This window comes from Erpetoichthys calabaricus, chromosome 2, assembly GCF_900747795.2.
Source record: "Erpetoichthys calabaricus chromosome 2, fErpCal1.3, whole genome shotgun sequence".
Lineage (NCBI taxonomy): Eukaryota > Metazoa > Chordata > Cladistia > Polypteriformes > Polypteridae > Erpetoichthys > Erpetoichthys calabaricus.
Genome location: NC_041395.2, coordinates 118,603,938 through 118,620,402, shown reverse-complemented (window position 1 = coordinate 118,620,402; position 16,465 = coordinate 118,603,938). Strand labels below are relative to the sequence as shown.

At 42.3% G+C, this 16,465-nt stretch overlaps 1 protein-coding gene across 1 annotated transcript in view; it reads left to right on the top strand.

Annotated features, from left to right (window-relative positions):
* Positions 1-16,465, top strand: part of LOC114645332 (uncharacterized) — a 434,664-nt gene that overhangs the window by 152,941 nt on the left and 265,258 nt on the right. Inside the window, exon 2 of the mRNA XM_051923325.1 lies at positions 6,554-6,619. Within this exon, the coding sequence (XP_051779285.1) occupies positions 6,603-6,619 (17 nt within the window). The 5' untranslated portion in view covers positions 6,554-6,602. The remainder of the gene's footprint in view (positions 1-6,553; positions 6,620-16,465) is intronic.

Here is a 16,465-nt window from a genome sequence, read left to right as displayed (position 1 = left end):
TTGTGGTGTGCTCTTCATGAATATTGTTTGAATTGCACCATTACACAAGCTGTGGTGTCTTCCTATGTAAGCTTAGTGGTCACCAGTCACAAGAGAGAAGCAATTTAGTGGTCTCAGCACTGAAGAAGGCCAGACACCTTTAAATGGCAGTCTAGACGGACTAAAACTTGACACCTGTCAAAACACATTCAGCAATAGAAAGCAGGCAGTTAAACAGGGTGCATGGAGTCTCACCTCTGCGATTCTTAGGTGTTACCCAGCAATTCATTACAGATGGCAGAACGCGTCCACACAGGTGCTGTAGCAGTTTGTCACACAGAGGTGTTCCACTAGGTATCCCAGATCTTCATCAAAAATGTGGAAGAATTCCACCATATGTGTTCCCCTGTCACATTTGTATGGCCAGCAAAACTGATCAACCAGCCTAATGAAGATCAAAGATTTAGCCTCTACTACATTTACCAGTGAACATGTAAATGAGACATTTTTGGTGTTTTGTGTCAGCAGCACATCCATCACAACGTTACCATAACCGAAATTTATCTGGATTTGACCTTTTAATGGCAAATTACGTGTGTGCTCTCTTGTTAAGTGTAAATGCATGCAGATGACTAGGATGATCTTCCAAGGTAATTTTCATTCTGATTGAACGACTTGTTTTAATGGTTGATATGGCAATCCCAGTGATGGATCTGCGGAAAAACAGAAACACTTCTATTGTCTACATTTTTACTGTTCTTTGTTAGCACAATATTATGCAGAGCCTTTTCCCATTTGCTTCTAAAACAAGAATCTGCTGGTTTCTTAAACTGGTAAGGTCGCTGTCTTCTTCAGCTACACTTCTGACAGTAATAACTAAAAGAACACCTTGGCTTGTTCTAATTTTACTGCACTTTTAAAGTTGGCATTTAGTACATTTTAACCAATAAATTATTAGTGACTCGAGAAAAAAAGGTTTAGCCGTGCATGGTTTTAGCTTTTAAACGACCCCCCACAATATTACCCCCAGACCCCCAGGTGGATCTCTGCACGAAAACCATAATCGGCAATGCTAAGTGGATCTTTGTGGCTACCCACATATCATAAATCACAGTTTATTGCTTAAATCTGGCAACTTAAAATATATATATAATAAATTGCAAAACATTTTTGGCAATTGTACAGGCTCATTTTTTTCCTTTTATTGCGCAAGTACTGTAGAACTGAAGCTGTGGGGTCATGTTATAAATACCTTAAGAAAAAGTTTAATAAAACCGTTTCATCGAGGGATTTAACTTTAGTGTATGTTTTAGCTATAAATGGACTGGAAATTGCATATAGACTCGATAGCAGTGTTATTAAATGTTTGTAATAATACAGTTCTATTAAAGGGTGTCACAACTCATGTTTAAGGTTTATGTTTTTTTCAGTTTATTCATGTTTAAAAGAAAACATGAAATGTGTCTTATCAGCTGCATCCACATACAGTAGAACACTACACACACAAAGACAATAGGTTAGCATTTCACAAATAATTGACATATTCACAGTACACTATTTAAAAGTGATCTTTTTTGTAAGTATTTCTAACACTTAGACACATTCACTGTACAGTCTCTGTGGCCCTTATAGAACACTAGTCCAAGTACCCATTGTTTCCCGGGTATATTTGTAGAATGGGTTAAGAAAAGAAGCAAAGGTTTATGCTTTTTAAATGATGACACTCCTGTCAATGGTAACTGTCCCATCCTTCATCTCCAGTGTCACTCTATGAATGTCCCTGCTCCCATGAATCAAAAAATTGCCTCTTAGTTCAAGATGGACAGTTCAAAGCAGGAGTTCAACATCAACCCTTTGATCCTCCCTTGTGTTGCACTTCCACACTTGATCAAGCCTCAATCCCCAAGCAAAAGCACACAATACTCCCTTTTTATATTACAGTGGATAGAAGGAGTATGTGCTGTTGCCCCAATAAGTAATGTCAAGCTCTGGTCCTTTTGTTTGCTTGACTGTCTTCAGTCTGTTCAGATGTTTCACTTGCTCTGAGCCGGCAGGTGGTACTGGTGTGCAAACTGTAGCATACAGGAAAAAAAAAAAACACAAACTACTGGGAACCCCAGAGTCAACATTTTGGGTTCCAACATAGTCTATCTTGTCTGTATGGTCCTAGGGGGCAACTATGTAAAATTTGATAGAGATTGGTCAAAGGGTGTAGGTTTATATAGGAAGCATACAGACAGACGGACATTCTATTTTTTCCCTGGGGAAATGCCGATTTTATTCTTGTATTATTTTTTTTATTTATTAATTATTGTATTATTTATTTGTATTATTTGTCATCTTATTTGCCTCCTTCTTCTTCTTCTTATTATTATTATTATTAAAGTGCAGCAAGTAGACTACAAGAAGGTGTAAATAATGAAGGTTGGCAATTTGAGCACTTACGAGAATGTACCTAAATGTACTGTGCCATTCTTTTGAGTAAAAAGTTAATAAAGCTATTGAGTTAATAAATGTATTGTAATAATCATAACCAGCCTGCCTGCATATCTTTTTCCATATGAACAACTGTAAACCAACTTTTACCCGCCCCTGTATAAACAGACAAGAGCATAAGAAATTTGACAACAAGATGACACCATTCAGTCCATCATGCTTGTTTGTTTCGCTAGCAGCTAAAATGTCCCAATTTCTCCGCCAGGTACCACTTTATGGTTGTCAAGGTTTCTGCTTCAACTGCATGTCTCAGTAGTTTGTTCCAGATTCCCATAACTCTTTGCAGCGTAAGGAAGTGTTTCCAGGCTTTAGTCCTAAATGCACTTCCCCTTAATTTCCACTGACGTCCTCATGTTTGTAATTTACCGTTTAGTTGAACGAATTCTGCTGGATCTACATTATCAATACCCTTGAGGATTTTGATGACCTTGATTTGATCCCTACATTATTTTCAGTACTTGAGGCTAACCAGGTTTAATTCTCTGAGTTTGTCAGAGTAGGACATGTCCTTAATTCCTGGGATGCACTTGGTTGCTCTCCTCTGCACTGCTTTGGGTGCTGCTGTGTCTTTCTTGTAGCGTGGTCACCAGAACTGCACACAATACTCCAGAAGAGGTCTCACTAGTGCATTATATAGATGTCCCTTGATTGATATTCACCAATTTTAAGATATAACCTAAGATTTTATTTGCCTACACATTGTTTAGATGATGAGAATGTTGTGCCCGTGTTAATCATTTTAAGATGTTTGCTCCCATCTTGTATTTATAATTGGTGTTCCTTTTGCCCACATGTAGCATGTTGCACTTTTTTATGTTAAACTGTATTTTCCAAATGTGTACTCAGTTCTGAAGCTTGTCCAGGACTTTTTGAATTATTTTTGCCGCCTTCTCACTATCGTCTCTTCTTCCAATTTTAGTATCATCTGCAGATTTTACAATTTTACTAACTACACCAGCATCTCTGCCATTAATATTAATTAGAATAAGTAATGTCCCCAGGACAGACCCTGGAGGGATTCTATTGATGACCTCACTCCACGTGAAGCATTCTCCTTTCATCTCTACTTCTTGTCTCCTGTTGGTTAACCAGGTTGAGATCCATTTTTGTTGGTTGCCTCTGATGCTAACAACTTCTATTTTCAAAATGATTCTTTGGTGTGGGTCTGAGTCAAAGTGAAGTGAAAGCCTGAATAAATTATGTTCAGAAGGTGCTAAATTTGAAAAAGCTTGCAAAGCTTGTGTTCCTTTCAGTTTATGGAAAAGAAGTAAACAGAGGGCTGTCCCTACCCAGAAAACTGGCTCAGCTGTTATATCCCATTTAAAAAAAACTACAGAAGTTTCTTGGATAAAGAAAAGGTATACAGTGGAACCTTGGTTCACGACCATAATTCGTTCCAAAACTCTGGTCGTAAACCGATTTGGTCATGACCATAAGCAATTTACCCCATAGGATTGTATGTGGGTGGCACGGTGGCGCAGTGGGTAGCGCTGCTGCCTCGCAGTTGGGAGACCTGGGGACCTGGGTTCACTTCCCAGGTCCTCCCTGCGTGGAGTTTGCATGTTCTCCCTGTGTCTGCGTGGGTTTCCTCCAGGCGCTCCGGTTTCCTCCCACAATCCAAAGACATGCAGGTTAGGTGGATTGGCGATTCTAAATTGGCCCTAGTGTGTGCTTGGTGTGTGGGTGTGTTTGTGTGTGTCCTGCGGTGGGTTGGCACCCTGCCTGGGATTGATTCCTGCATTGTGCCCTGTGTTGGCTGGGATTGGCTCCCGTGACCCTGTGTTTGGATTCAGCGGGTTGGAAAATGGATGGATGGATTGTATGTAAATACAATTAATCTGTTCCAGATTGTACAAACTGTATGTAAATATATATTTTTGTAGTTTTTAAGCACAAATATAGTTAATTACACCATAGAATGCACAGTGTAATAGTAAACTAAATGTAAAAACATTGAATAACACTGAGAAAACTTTGAACAACAGAGAAAACTAACACTGCAATAGTTCACGCTATAGTGCTAGGAATTGCTCGCTAAAAACACTTTTTTTTAATGAGTTTTGCGCACAGGGAAAAAAATGAACATTTGAAAAATCCGTAATTTAATAAACCACCAAGAAAAGTAACATTGCAACAATGCACGCTATGAACCGATCACTGTAAACAGAAGTGAAAACAAAATCAAGCCTTCTCTACCTTATGCGTCCAGTCCTCCCTCTCATGCTCACTCTCTCTCTCTCTCTCTCTCTCTCTCTCTCTCTCTCTCTCGCGCGCGTGCCTGTGTGTGCGTGCGTCTCTCTTTCTGGAGCGCCTGTGTGTGTGCACCTCTCTCTCGCGCGCTCCTGTGTGTGTGTGTGTGTGTGTGTGTGTGCGCGCGCGCCTCTCTCTCCCGCGCTCCTGTGTGTGCGCCTCTCTCTCATGGGCCTGTGTGTGTGTGTCGCGCTCTCTCTCTCTTGCTCACTCGCTCGCTGCACAGGAAATGCACAGGGAGAGACTGAACATGTACAAACCGAAAAGGAAACTGGCTTGTTCATATACCAAGTGTGTGGTCGTGAACCGAGGCAAAAGTTTGGCGAACTTTTTGGTCGTAAACCGATTTGTACGTGTACCGAGATGTTTGTGAACCGAGGTTCCACTATATAGAGAATGTTTGACTTAATCGTTTGTGAGTCGTGTGTTCTCCAGGTAGAAAAGAGGTTTGTCCTACAGCTGCTAGTCAAAAGAGCCCAGTGCTGACATCATGTGGTGTGTACAGTTTGCGTGTTCTTTCTGTTATTATGGGTCGTCCTTTAATAAAGCTGTCAAAGTAACATCAGATAAAATGTTTGCTTTACTATACTATACTTTTCTATACTACCTTTATTTTACTATACACACATATTAATATTCAAATGTAATGCAGTTTTTAGAAGTTACATAGCCACATAGCCCTAGAGTTTATGTGAAAGTTAGTTGTTCTCCTTTTGTCTTCTTGGGTTTTCACCTGCATCCAAAGATATGTATGTTAGTAGTGATGAGTGAAACAACTAAGATATGGTTTGCATACAGAGTGGCCAAACTGGCACTAAAATTAGTTTTGCAGGTGATTTTGCAATTGTGAAACATGAAACTCATTGACGAGTTTTTTCAGTTTACAAGGGGAAGTTTTTGGTGGAAAACACTTAAATATTGCTTTGTTTAATTTGATCTTTCTACACAGTTCAGCTTGCAACATCAAAAGAGTAATAATAGTAATAATTTACATTTATATAGCACTTTTCTAAACTACTCAAATTGCTTTACATAAAGGAGGGGAACCACTTCAACCATCATCAATGTGTAGCATCTGCCTGTTTAATGCAACGGCAGCCATTTTAGCACCAGTGCAGTCATCACACATCAGCTATTAGGGGGAGTTAACCAGTTAGAGTCAGGGGAAGATTAGAGGCCCGGGATGGACAAGATTGTGATCGGCAGTATAGCCAGGACATCAGAAAACACCCTAGTCTTTTTTGAAAGATGCCCAAGGATCTTTTATGACCACTGAGAGTCAGGGCCTCAGTTTTTATGTCTTATTCGAAGGATTCATATCACTGCATTTTAAGCCAGATAACAACGTTAATTCATTTTCAGGAGTGTGTTAACATGAAGAAAGCATTTTTTTGTTCACAGGTGGATTGGTACGTTCTTCCTGCATCCACATTCGAAGTGACTTACTTCACAGTGTGGAAAATGTGGAAATAGTTCAGTGTGTCTCTTTAGGCAGTTTCTTTATTTTTTTAAAGTCTAAACATTTTTAGCTGATTTTTTGTAACTGCAAACATTTTCAGATTCAAAGTTAAACATTTACTTTTGTAAGCTGTTTTGGTGCTTTTTGCTTATTAGATCCATTTTTTCCCTGGCAGACACTGCAGCAGAGAAGTTAAAGCTTTAGACCTTCAGTTACTAAGCTGTCTGTTCAAACCCTGGCTGCAAATCACTGTGTAACACTTGACCTGTAATTGGAGAATACATAATACGTGTTGGTCATTTCTACAACAGTTTTGATTTAGACTCAAACTTTCTTTGTTCTTCTTTTACTGTCCTATCTGTGCATTAGGTGTAAGACAAAAGAGAGACCAGCTTGAAAGGAGGATTACTCAAACTGGATGAAGCTCAGAGGTGTGTAAATGTTTCAGTTTTCAGTGACAAGTCAAACAAAACATGGTTTTCTGCTTAAAAAATAAATGACATTCAGTTAAATGGTTAATGTTGCCACTTCATAGTTCCACATGCCTCAGGAGGGGCTCTAATTTTGTGGATACTGCATGTTATCTGTATTTACTTTTTCTTTTGTTGCTATTCAATGTCTAAAAGACTGTAAGATTAGTGTGCAGCTCAAAATTAGCCCTGAATGAGTAAGTGTGCCTTGCATTACACTACTGTCTATGACAGGTGCTGGCCCCCCACAACCCCTTCAAAGCGGATTAAAAAAAGCAAGTATGAAAGGAAAAAAATCTATAATTATCATGTATAGTAGCTTTTTAACGTAAGTAATTACAAAGTACTAGATAGATAGATAGATAGATAGATAGATAGATAGATAGATAGATAGATAGATAGATAGATAGATAGATAGATAGATAGATAGATAGATACTTTATTAATCCAAAGGGGAAATTCACATACTCCAGCAGCAGCATACTGATACAAAAAACAATATTAAATTAAAGAGTAATAAAAATGCAGGTAAAAACAGACAATAACTTTGAATAATGTTAACGTTTAACCCCCCGGGTGGAATTGAAGAGTCGCATAGTTTGGGGGAGGAAAGATCTCCTCAGTCTGTCAGTGGAGCAGGACAGTGACAGCAGTCTGTCGCTGAAGCTGCTCCTCTGTCTGGAGATGACACTGTTTAGTGGATGCAGTGGATTCTCCATGATTGACAGGAGCCTGCTGAGCGCAGGTCGCTCTGCCACGGATGTCAAACTGTCCAGCTCCGTGCCTACAATAGAGCCTGCTTTCCTTACTAGTTTGTTCAGGTGTGAGGCGTCCTTCTTCTTAATGCTGCCTCCCCAGCACACCACCGCATAGAAGAGGGCGCTCGCCACAACCGTCTGATAGAACATCTGCAGCATCTTATTGCAGATGTTGAAGGATGCCAGTCTTCTAAGGAAGTACAGTTGGCTCTGTCCTTTCTTGCACAGAGCATCAGTATTGGCAGTCCAGTCCAATTTATCATCCAGCTGCACTCCCAAGTATTTATAGGTCTGCACCATCTGCACACAGTCACCTCTGATGATCAGGGGGTCCATGAGGGGCCTGGTCCTCCTAAAATCCACCACCAGCTCCTTGGTTTTGCTGGTGTTCAGGTGTAGGTAGTTTGAGTCGCACTATTTAACAAAGTCCTTGATGAGGTTCCTATACCCCTCCTCCTGCCCACTCCTGATGCAGCCCACGATAGCAGTGTCGTCAGCGAACTTTTGCACGTGGCAGGACTCCGAGTTGTATTGGAAGTCCAATGTATATAGGCTGAACAGAACCAGAGAAAGTACAGTCCCCTGCGGCACTCCTGTGTTGCTGACCACAATGTCAGACCTGCAGTTCCCGAGACGCACATACTGAGGTCTTTTTGTAAGATAGTCCATGATCCATACCACTAGGTATGAATCTACTCCCATCTCTGTCAGCTTGTCCCTAAGGACCAGAGGATGGATGGTGTTGAAGGCGCTAGAGAAGTCTAGAAACATAATTCTTACAGCACTACTGCCTCTGTCCAAGTGGGAGACGGACCGGTGTAACATATAGATGATGGCATCCTCCGCTCCCACCTTCTCCTGGTATGCGAACTACAGAGGGTCGAGAGCGTGGCGTACCTGTGGCCTCAGGTGGTGAAGCACCAGCCGCTCCATGGTCTTCATCACATGTGACGTCAGAGCGACAGGCCGGAGTCATTCAGCTCACTAGGACGTGATACCTTTGGGACTGGGGTGATGCAAGATGTTTTCCAAAGCCTTGGGACTCTCCCCGTTCCAGGCTCAGGTTGAAGATGCACTGTAGAGGACTCCCCAGCTCCGACGCACAGACCTTCAGCAGTCATGGTGATACTCCATCTGGACCCGCTGCTTTGCTGGCACGAAGTCTCTTCAGCTCTCTGCTCACCTGTGCTGCTGTGATTGTGAGTGGAGATGTCTCTCCTATGCTGGTATCAGCAGAAGGATGGATGGAGGGTGCAGTACTCCGAGGTGAGAGTGGGTTAGGGTGGTCAAACCTGTTAAAGAAGTTGTTCGTTTGGTTTGCTCTCTTCACGCCTCTCTCGATGGTGGCACCCCACTTCAAGCTGCAGCCAGTGATGATCTTCATCCCATCCCACAGTTCCTTCATGCTGTTATTATGCAACTTCTGCTCCAGCTTTCTCCTGTACTGCTCCTTAGCCTCCCTGAGCTGGACTCTGAGTTCCTTCTGCACGAGCTTGAGCTCATGCTGATCACCGCCTTTAAAAGCCCTTTTCTTCCGGTTCAAAAGGCCCTTGATGTCACTTGTAATCCATGTCTTGTTGTTAGCATAGCAGCGTACAGTTCTTACTGGAACTACAATGTCCATACAGAAGTTGATGTAGTTAGTAGTGCAGTCAACAACCTCCTCAGTGTTCTCACTATGTGATCCCTGCAGGATATCCCAGTCTGTAGTTCCAAAGCAGTCTCTCAGAGCCTGCTCTGCCTCAGGGGTCCACTTCCTAAATGAGAGTGTGGTTGTAGGTAGGACTCTCACTCTTGGTTTGTATTGAGGCTGAAGCAGAACCAGGTTATAATCTGCTTTCCCAAGCGCAGGCAGCAGGGTGGCGCTGTATGCGTCTTTAACATTTGCATACAGTAAGTCAATAGTCTTATTTCCCCGGGTGTTACAATCCACATACTGGGAGAAGGCAGGTAATGTTTTGTCGAGCGTCACATGGTTAAAAGCTCCAGCGATTAGCACAAGCGCCTCAGGGTGCTGCGTTTGTAACTTAGCAACAGCAGAATGGATGATGTCACTCGCTATCTCCACGTCTGCCCGAGGAGGAATGTAAACAATAACAACAATGACGTGTCCAAACTCTCTGGGCAAGTAATAGGGACGCAAACTTACGGCCAACAGTTCGATGTCCCTGCAGCAAGTGGAGACTTTGACATTAACATGTCCAGAGTTACACCACCTTGACATAGAGAGCTAGACCTCCTCCTTTGTGCTTCCCACAGGTATTTGCGTCTCTGTCCGCTCTAACTGTGCTAAACCCAGGTAGTTCCACGTTAGCATCTGGGATGGTGGTAGTTAGCCACGTTTCGCAAAAGCACAACAAACTGCATTCTCTGTAGGTTCTGACATTTTTCACCAGCGCAGCCAGTTTGTCGATCTTATTTGAGATTGAGTTCACATTTCCCAGGATTGCAGAAGGCCACTTTCTCGCAAGCCGCTTCATTTTTAGCTTAGTGCCGGCTCTGCTGCCACGATACCGCCTTCTTACCTCGTCGGGTAAATAGGGAACCACATCGGCACTGGCATTTGTTCTCAGTGCTTGAAGTTGAGTACTTGAAAAGATGAGTCTCTGCGTGTAAAAATCCATGTCCACGTTGTAAAAGTAAGAGTGTCCAGGGAACGAATCCACATAAAAGAAAGTGATAGGAGTGATCAATAAAAAATAATAAAAAAGAGAAAAATAAAAGGTAGAAAAATAAAGTTGTACACGGAGCTGTTGAAAAGGCTGTCACTCTCGCCGGCGCCTGAGTCATTAGACATAGACAACAGGAAATGTTCCTAGTAAGCTGCTATCACAGGATTGGTGAGTACTACATATAGGAAATAAAATATTAGGCTTTACAGAATGGGAGTTGTAAAAATTGAGTACACCTTATGAGAAGGATTTAGGAGTTATAGTGGACTCTAAGCTATCAACTTCCAGTCAGTGTTCAGAAGCCATTAAGAAGGCTAACAGAATGTTAGGTTATATAGTATGACGTGTAGAGTACAAGTCTAGGGAGGCTCTGCTCAACCTTTATAATGCACTGGTGAGGCCTCATCTGGAGTACTGTGTGCAGTTTTAGTCTCCCGGCTACAAAAAGGTCCAGAGAAGAGCGACTAGGCTGATTCCAGGGCTACAGGGGATGAATTATGAGGAAAGATTAAAAGAGCTGAGCCTTTACAGCTTAAGCAAAAGAAGATTAAGAAGGGACATGACTGAAGTGTTTAAAATTATGAAGGGAATCGGGACTCTTACTTTAAAATGAGTTCAACAATATCCTGGGCACATACGTTAAGGGTAAATTTCACACATACATTCCATAGACACTTGGAATAAGCTACCAAGTAGTGTGGTAGAGAGTAGGACTATAGGGACTTTCAAAACGAGAGACTTGGTGTTATTTTGGAAGAATTAAATGGACAGGACTCTTGAGCATTGTTGGGCAGAATGTCCTGTTCTCATCTAGATTGTTCTAATGTATCCATGACCCATTTGCAACCATCCTTGCTCATTGTTATTCACAATTTTTGTATTAGCAAAAACTGAAGTCTATTTTATAGCAAATAATCAAAGAGGACCCAACCTGTTATTCTTCCTTTACTATGACAGTAAGATTTACAGAGAAAAATAAAGGGAGTTGGGTATTATGTAATGACACATTCCTGATTGCCACTGTTTTTCAGCTATTTGTGTGAGTTTTGTTATTGTTTTGTGCATTTAGACCTCCAAAACTGTGAACTTTGACAGCAGATGGGAAATTAAGCAATAATAATAATAATAATAATAATAATAATAATAATAATAATATTTGGCGGCACGGTGGCGCAGTGGTAGCGCTGCTGCCTCGCAGTTAGGAGACCTGGGTTCGCTTCCCGGGTCCTCCCTGCGTGGAGTTTGCATGTTCTCCCCGTGTCTGCGTGGGTTTCCTCCGGGCGCTCCGGTTTCCTCCCACAGTCCAAAGACATGCAGGTTAGGTGGATTGGTGATTCTAAATTGGCCCTTGTGTGTGTGCTTGGTGTGTGGGTGTGTTTGTGTGTGTCCTGTGGTGGGTTGGCACCCTGCCCAGGATTGGTTCCCTGCCTTGTGCCCTGTGTTGGCTGGGATTGGCTCCAGCAGACCCCCGTGACCCTGTGTTTGGATTCAGCGGGTTGGAAAATGGATGGATGGATGGATAATAATATTTTATTTATATAGCGCCTTTCCCATGCTCAAGGCACTTAAATACAATTGAGTTATGTTAGGTTATTTTGTGCCCTCATTTCTGATGTTTTTTTTCATTTTGACCTAATTTGGAGTTTATTTTTATTCCCATTTTGATTTTCTTTGCATTGTTGGGAAGTGTCATCTGACCATAACTTGATGACATCATGGACGTGACACTATAAGTGCGCAATGGTTTTATTCCTTTATGGGTACTCTGCAACTCAAATTCTCTTTAGTATAATTTCCAAGTAGACCAACGCTTTAGGATTGACTAATGGTTTTTAACTTTTGCGTTGCCTTCAGCTTCTGAGTAACGTCTTTTCCAGTTGCTTCACTATTTTTTGATCCCATGGTTTTGGCCTTTTGCTTTTCCTAATTATGTTTTTGCTTACCGTTATCATTTACTGGTCTCCCCCCCCCCCCCCCACAATAATCCAGTGCTACCTCCTGTTTCTCATAACAGTTAAGACAGTGCAAAGAGAGTAAGTTTAAGACTAGAACAGGTCACAGGGACTCTGCAGATTGATTGTTTTGGAGGGGTTTATCGTGGCCAGAAGTGGAGGGGATTTCAGCTGCAGGAGAAGAAAACTGAAGTTCGTTTGGGCTTGTTTGCAAGAATTCAGTGTGTTGCCTCCTTGATTATAACGTTTGTCTCATTGATGTCATTAGTGGGATTGTTGAGAATGGAGAAGCAGCACAACATTGTAGAAAAGGTGTTAAAAAGTGGACAAGCTGTCCACGGCAGTGCAGGGAGGGTTGATGTTAGCCACTTTACAGAATGCATTAAGAACCTGTTGAAATCCAGAGACTCCAGTCTATGGAGGGTGGCAGGATGCTGACACATACATGGTGGGATGAGACAAAGTGACTGATAGGCAAAGAAGATTTGGCTTAATAATTAATGGCCATTTGGAGGAGAGGTGAAGGAGAGCCCGAATGCCATGCAGTATCTGGGGGGCTTGGGGTGGAATCCCTGTAAAGCAGGCAGCAGCATTCCTGTCCAAGGCACCCAAGTTTCTAAATCCAGTGTAAGTAAAGTGCCCTATAATGGTAAACTTTGTGTTAACAGAAGAGACGACTTCACCAATCAGCTATTTGATGCTTGCAGCCTGCACTCTTAAAGGTTCTCTGCATAGACTTGGTTGTTCTACATTTCCTCCACTCTGTGAGAAAAGCCTGCTTGACTTTAATAGAGGCTGCCTGCCTGAAAGACAATGCCTCTGCTGAATGCCGGGAAGTGTGATAATTGCCGCTGTTCTGAGAACCAACTCTGTATTTAATTTATAAGAATAAGAATTATTGTTCTGAGATATGAACAGGAAATAAATGTTTCCCTTCCACTCATAAATATTTTCTTAATGTGTCAGTTGATTTTAAAGGCCTCAACGCGGAGTCCTGCTGGACTGTCGGCTGCCTGCTTTCTTTTGAGTGACTTGCGAGGGGCCCTGTAATTTACAATGGTTTGATTTTTGTAGACGTCTTTTGTTCCCCATAAGCTGAGTTTGTATAATAGCCTGTCATTAGAGGAGCAGGATACTTCACTCAGGAGGAATGGCTTATGATGGTGTTGTCCTAGGGGACCCATGTCTGCTTTGAAGATAACAGAAATGGAATGTTCACTCTTATGGGGATGCCATCAGGTGGCTGGCATACTTTGTAATAGTCTTCTCTGTGAAAGGTGTAATATAAAGTTTACTTGGACTGACAGACCAGATTTTTCATGTGGTGTTGGATCTTTGTTTATAAGGAGTTCATTTTGTAAATTACCTCACTGAACTTAATTGGTGAAATTAAGGTTTACCTTTCTACTGCAATGCCATCAATACATAACATTTTGCATTTCTATCTTGAACACTATATTACACTTATTCATGCCACATAGATCGGTAAACACTATATTCATCCTCCATGTTTGCTCACTTATCCAGTTCTATGTCATGAGAATCCAGAGCTTTACCTAACAGCAATGAATTTAAGCAGGTACCTGTCACAGAGCGCCCTCCATTCCATTGTAGGCCCCATACTTGCACATACTTGTACACACTCATTCTGGGACAGTTTAGAGTTGTTCTCTATAGTTGTTCTCGAAACTGAAGGTGGAAACAGGAGATTGTGGTAAAACATGAAAAGCTGTGCAAACTACACATAGAAGACATCTCCAATGCAGATCAAAGCAATATTATGCATTGTCACCCCTTGCTTTCAGAATTGGAGAGGTAAGAAACATATAATACAAGAGGGAAACATATATGAGATTAAGAGGCTACTACATCTTCAATCTAGAGTTGCTCTTCTAGGACAAGGTGTCTGCAAACAGCATTCCAAATGAGAACCCCATAAGAGTGCCAGAGGGTTAGCTCTAACTTCTTCAAAGACTAGGTGACCAAGTCTTTTCTTCATTTTTGGTCTAAGCAGAGGTCAGGTCAGTTAGGTCAGGTTGGGGAGCATGCACTGGCACAGTGCATTGCCCCTCCCACCACACGACAAAACAGCTCAGGATTCTGGTTGGCAGCCCCCAAGGCAGACATGCAGTCCAGTCCCACCCACCGGAAATTACCCTCTATCTGCCACAGCCAGATGTTATGTGGGCGTCCACTTGGCCTGGTCCAGCCACTGGTGTCCACAACAGTGAGGATCCTACGAGCTGGATCACCCTCAGGGAATTGCACCACATGGCCATAGTGCCGTAACTGACACTCCTACACAATGCAGGTAATGTGTGTCATTTGGGGCTCCATGAGCAACAGCTCATTCAAAACAAAGTCAAACCAGCGGTACCCAAGGATTCTTTGAAGAGACACAGTACCAAAATACCTACCTGAATAGTGACCATGTCTCACAACCATATACTTGGACCTTCGTCCTTTTGCATAGATATCGGGAACGCCACACACCCCTTTCCAGCAACCTCATGACCCCCATGCTGAACCAGTCCATCTACTGACTTCATATTAAGAGTCACCAGACACATGAATGTCACTGCCAAGGTAAGAAAACCTCTCGACAAGGTCAACATTCTCTCTGTAAACAGACACACTGCTGATGGCTGTGCCCAAGAGGTCACTGAAGGCCTGGATCTTGGTTTTTATTCAGGACACTCGCAAGCCCAGACACTCAGACTCCTCACTTAGTCTCCCAAGAGCCCCAATCAGAGCCTCCATGGACTCTGTGAAGATCACAGTATTGTCAGCAAAGTCAAGATCAGTGAAACTTTCTTCGCCAACAGATGCCCCACAGCCGCTGCTGCCCAACACCCAGTCCATGCAAGCATTGAACAGAGTAGGAGCAAGAACACACCCCTGACGAACACCAAAATCAACTGAGAGAAATGCTAAGGTTCTGCTCCACTCTGCACAGCACTCAAAGTACCAGTGTACAGGCGGGCCATGATATCCAGCAACCTTGAGGGGATTCCAAGTCTCAATATGTCCCTAAGCAGAGTAAAAAAAATAAAAGAGTATGTTGGTTATCTAATACAGGGAAAAAATGAAGGCTCAAAGATACCATTAAACCATAGTCAGAGTGATCTTGACCATAAAGAAACAGTTTAATACCATTGTGTTTTCAGGATTGGTTATCTTGCCATATTCTCTCCAAGTGTGTAGGGTGTAAAATATTCAGTCACAAAGAACCCTCGGAGAATACTAAGATGTTTGCAGGACTATTTTCCCTCCGATAAAGTCAATATTTATGACTTCATAATTGGAAAGATCACATCCACAGCCGGCGGCACGGTGGCGCAGTGGGTAGCGCTGCTGCCTCGCAGTTGGAAGACCTGGGAACCCGGGTTCGCTTCCCGGGTCCTCCCTGCGTGGAGTTTGCATGTTCTCCCCGTGTCTGCGTGGGTTTCCTCCGGACGCTCCGGTTTCCTCCCACAGTCCAAAGACATGCAGGTTAGGTGCATTGTCGATTCTAAATTGGCCCTAGTGTGTGCTTGGTGTGTGGGTGTGTTTGTGTGTGTCCTGCGGTGGGTTGGCACCCTGCCCTGGATTGTTTCCTGCCTTGTGCCCTGTGTTGGCTGGGATTGGCTCCAGCAGACCCCCATGACCCTGTGTTCGGATTCAGCGGGTTGGAAAATGGATGGATGGATGGACATCCACAGCCAAGCAGCAATATGTAATCTAGTGCTCCTCAACAAGAACAGGAGTGCTCACTTCAGGTTTGCCAAAATGGGCATCGAAGTCCTGAAGACTTCTGAAACAATATTCTGTTGGTGGATAACAGACTTAAAATGGTATGAATACATTCAGAGGAATGTCAGGATGTCCATTCAGAGTCTGGAAACACTTTTCCGAAACATAAAAGCAAGTATAGCTTGAGTGGTGAAAGACTGTTAGAAAGGCCTAGTTCAAGTGCAAACCTAAATCTCATTAAGAACCAGAAATTTCACTGATTTTACACAGTTCTAAGTGGAGAAAAATGGGCCACAGGTATTCCTTAAAACTGTGTGCCCAACCAAAACCTCAAAAAATGTCTGAAGATATTAGTATTAACATTGTTAAGTTAGATGCATAGGGTGACTTCTATTTACAAAGGATCTTTGCTGATTTTTTTTTTAGCAAACAACTAAAAATTTGCATCAAATTGCCTTTTTCTTTAATATTAGGTTGATGATTTTGTAGCATTCATTGTGAAAACTTTCCAATAATGCAACAAATTGGAGATTCCCAGTAACTGCTTTCTGTCATAGCTTTCAACATCTGGCAAGATAATAATAATAATAATAATAATAATTAATTAATTACATTTACACAGCACTGTTCTTACTACTCAAAGCACAGACAGACAGAGAGGAACCACTTCTACCACCACCAATGTGTAGCACCCACC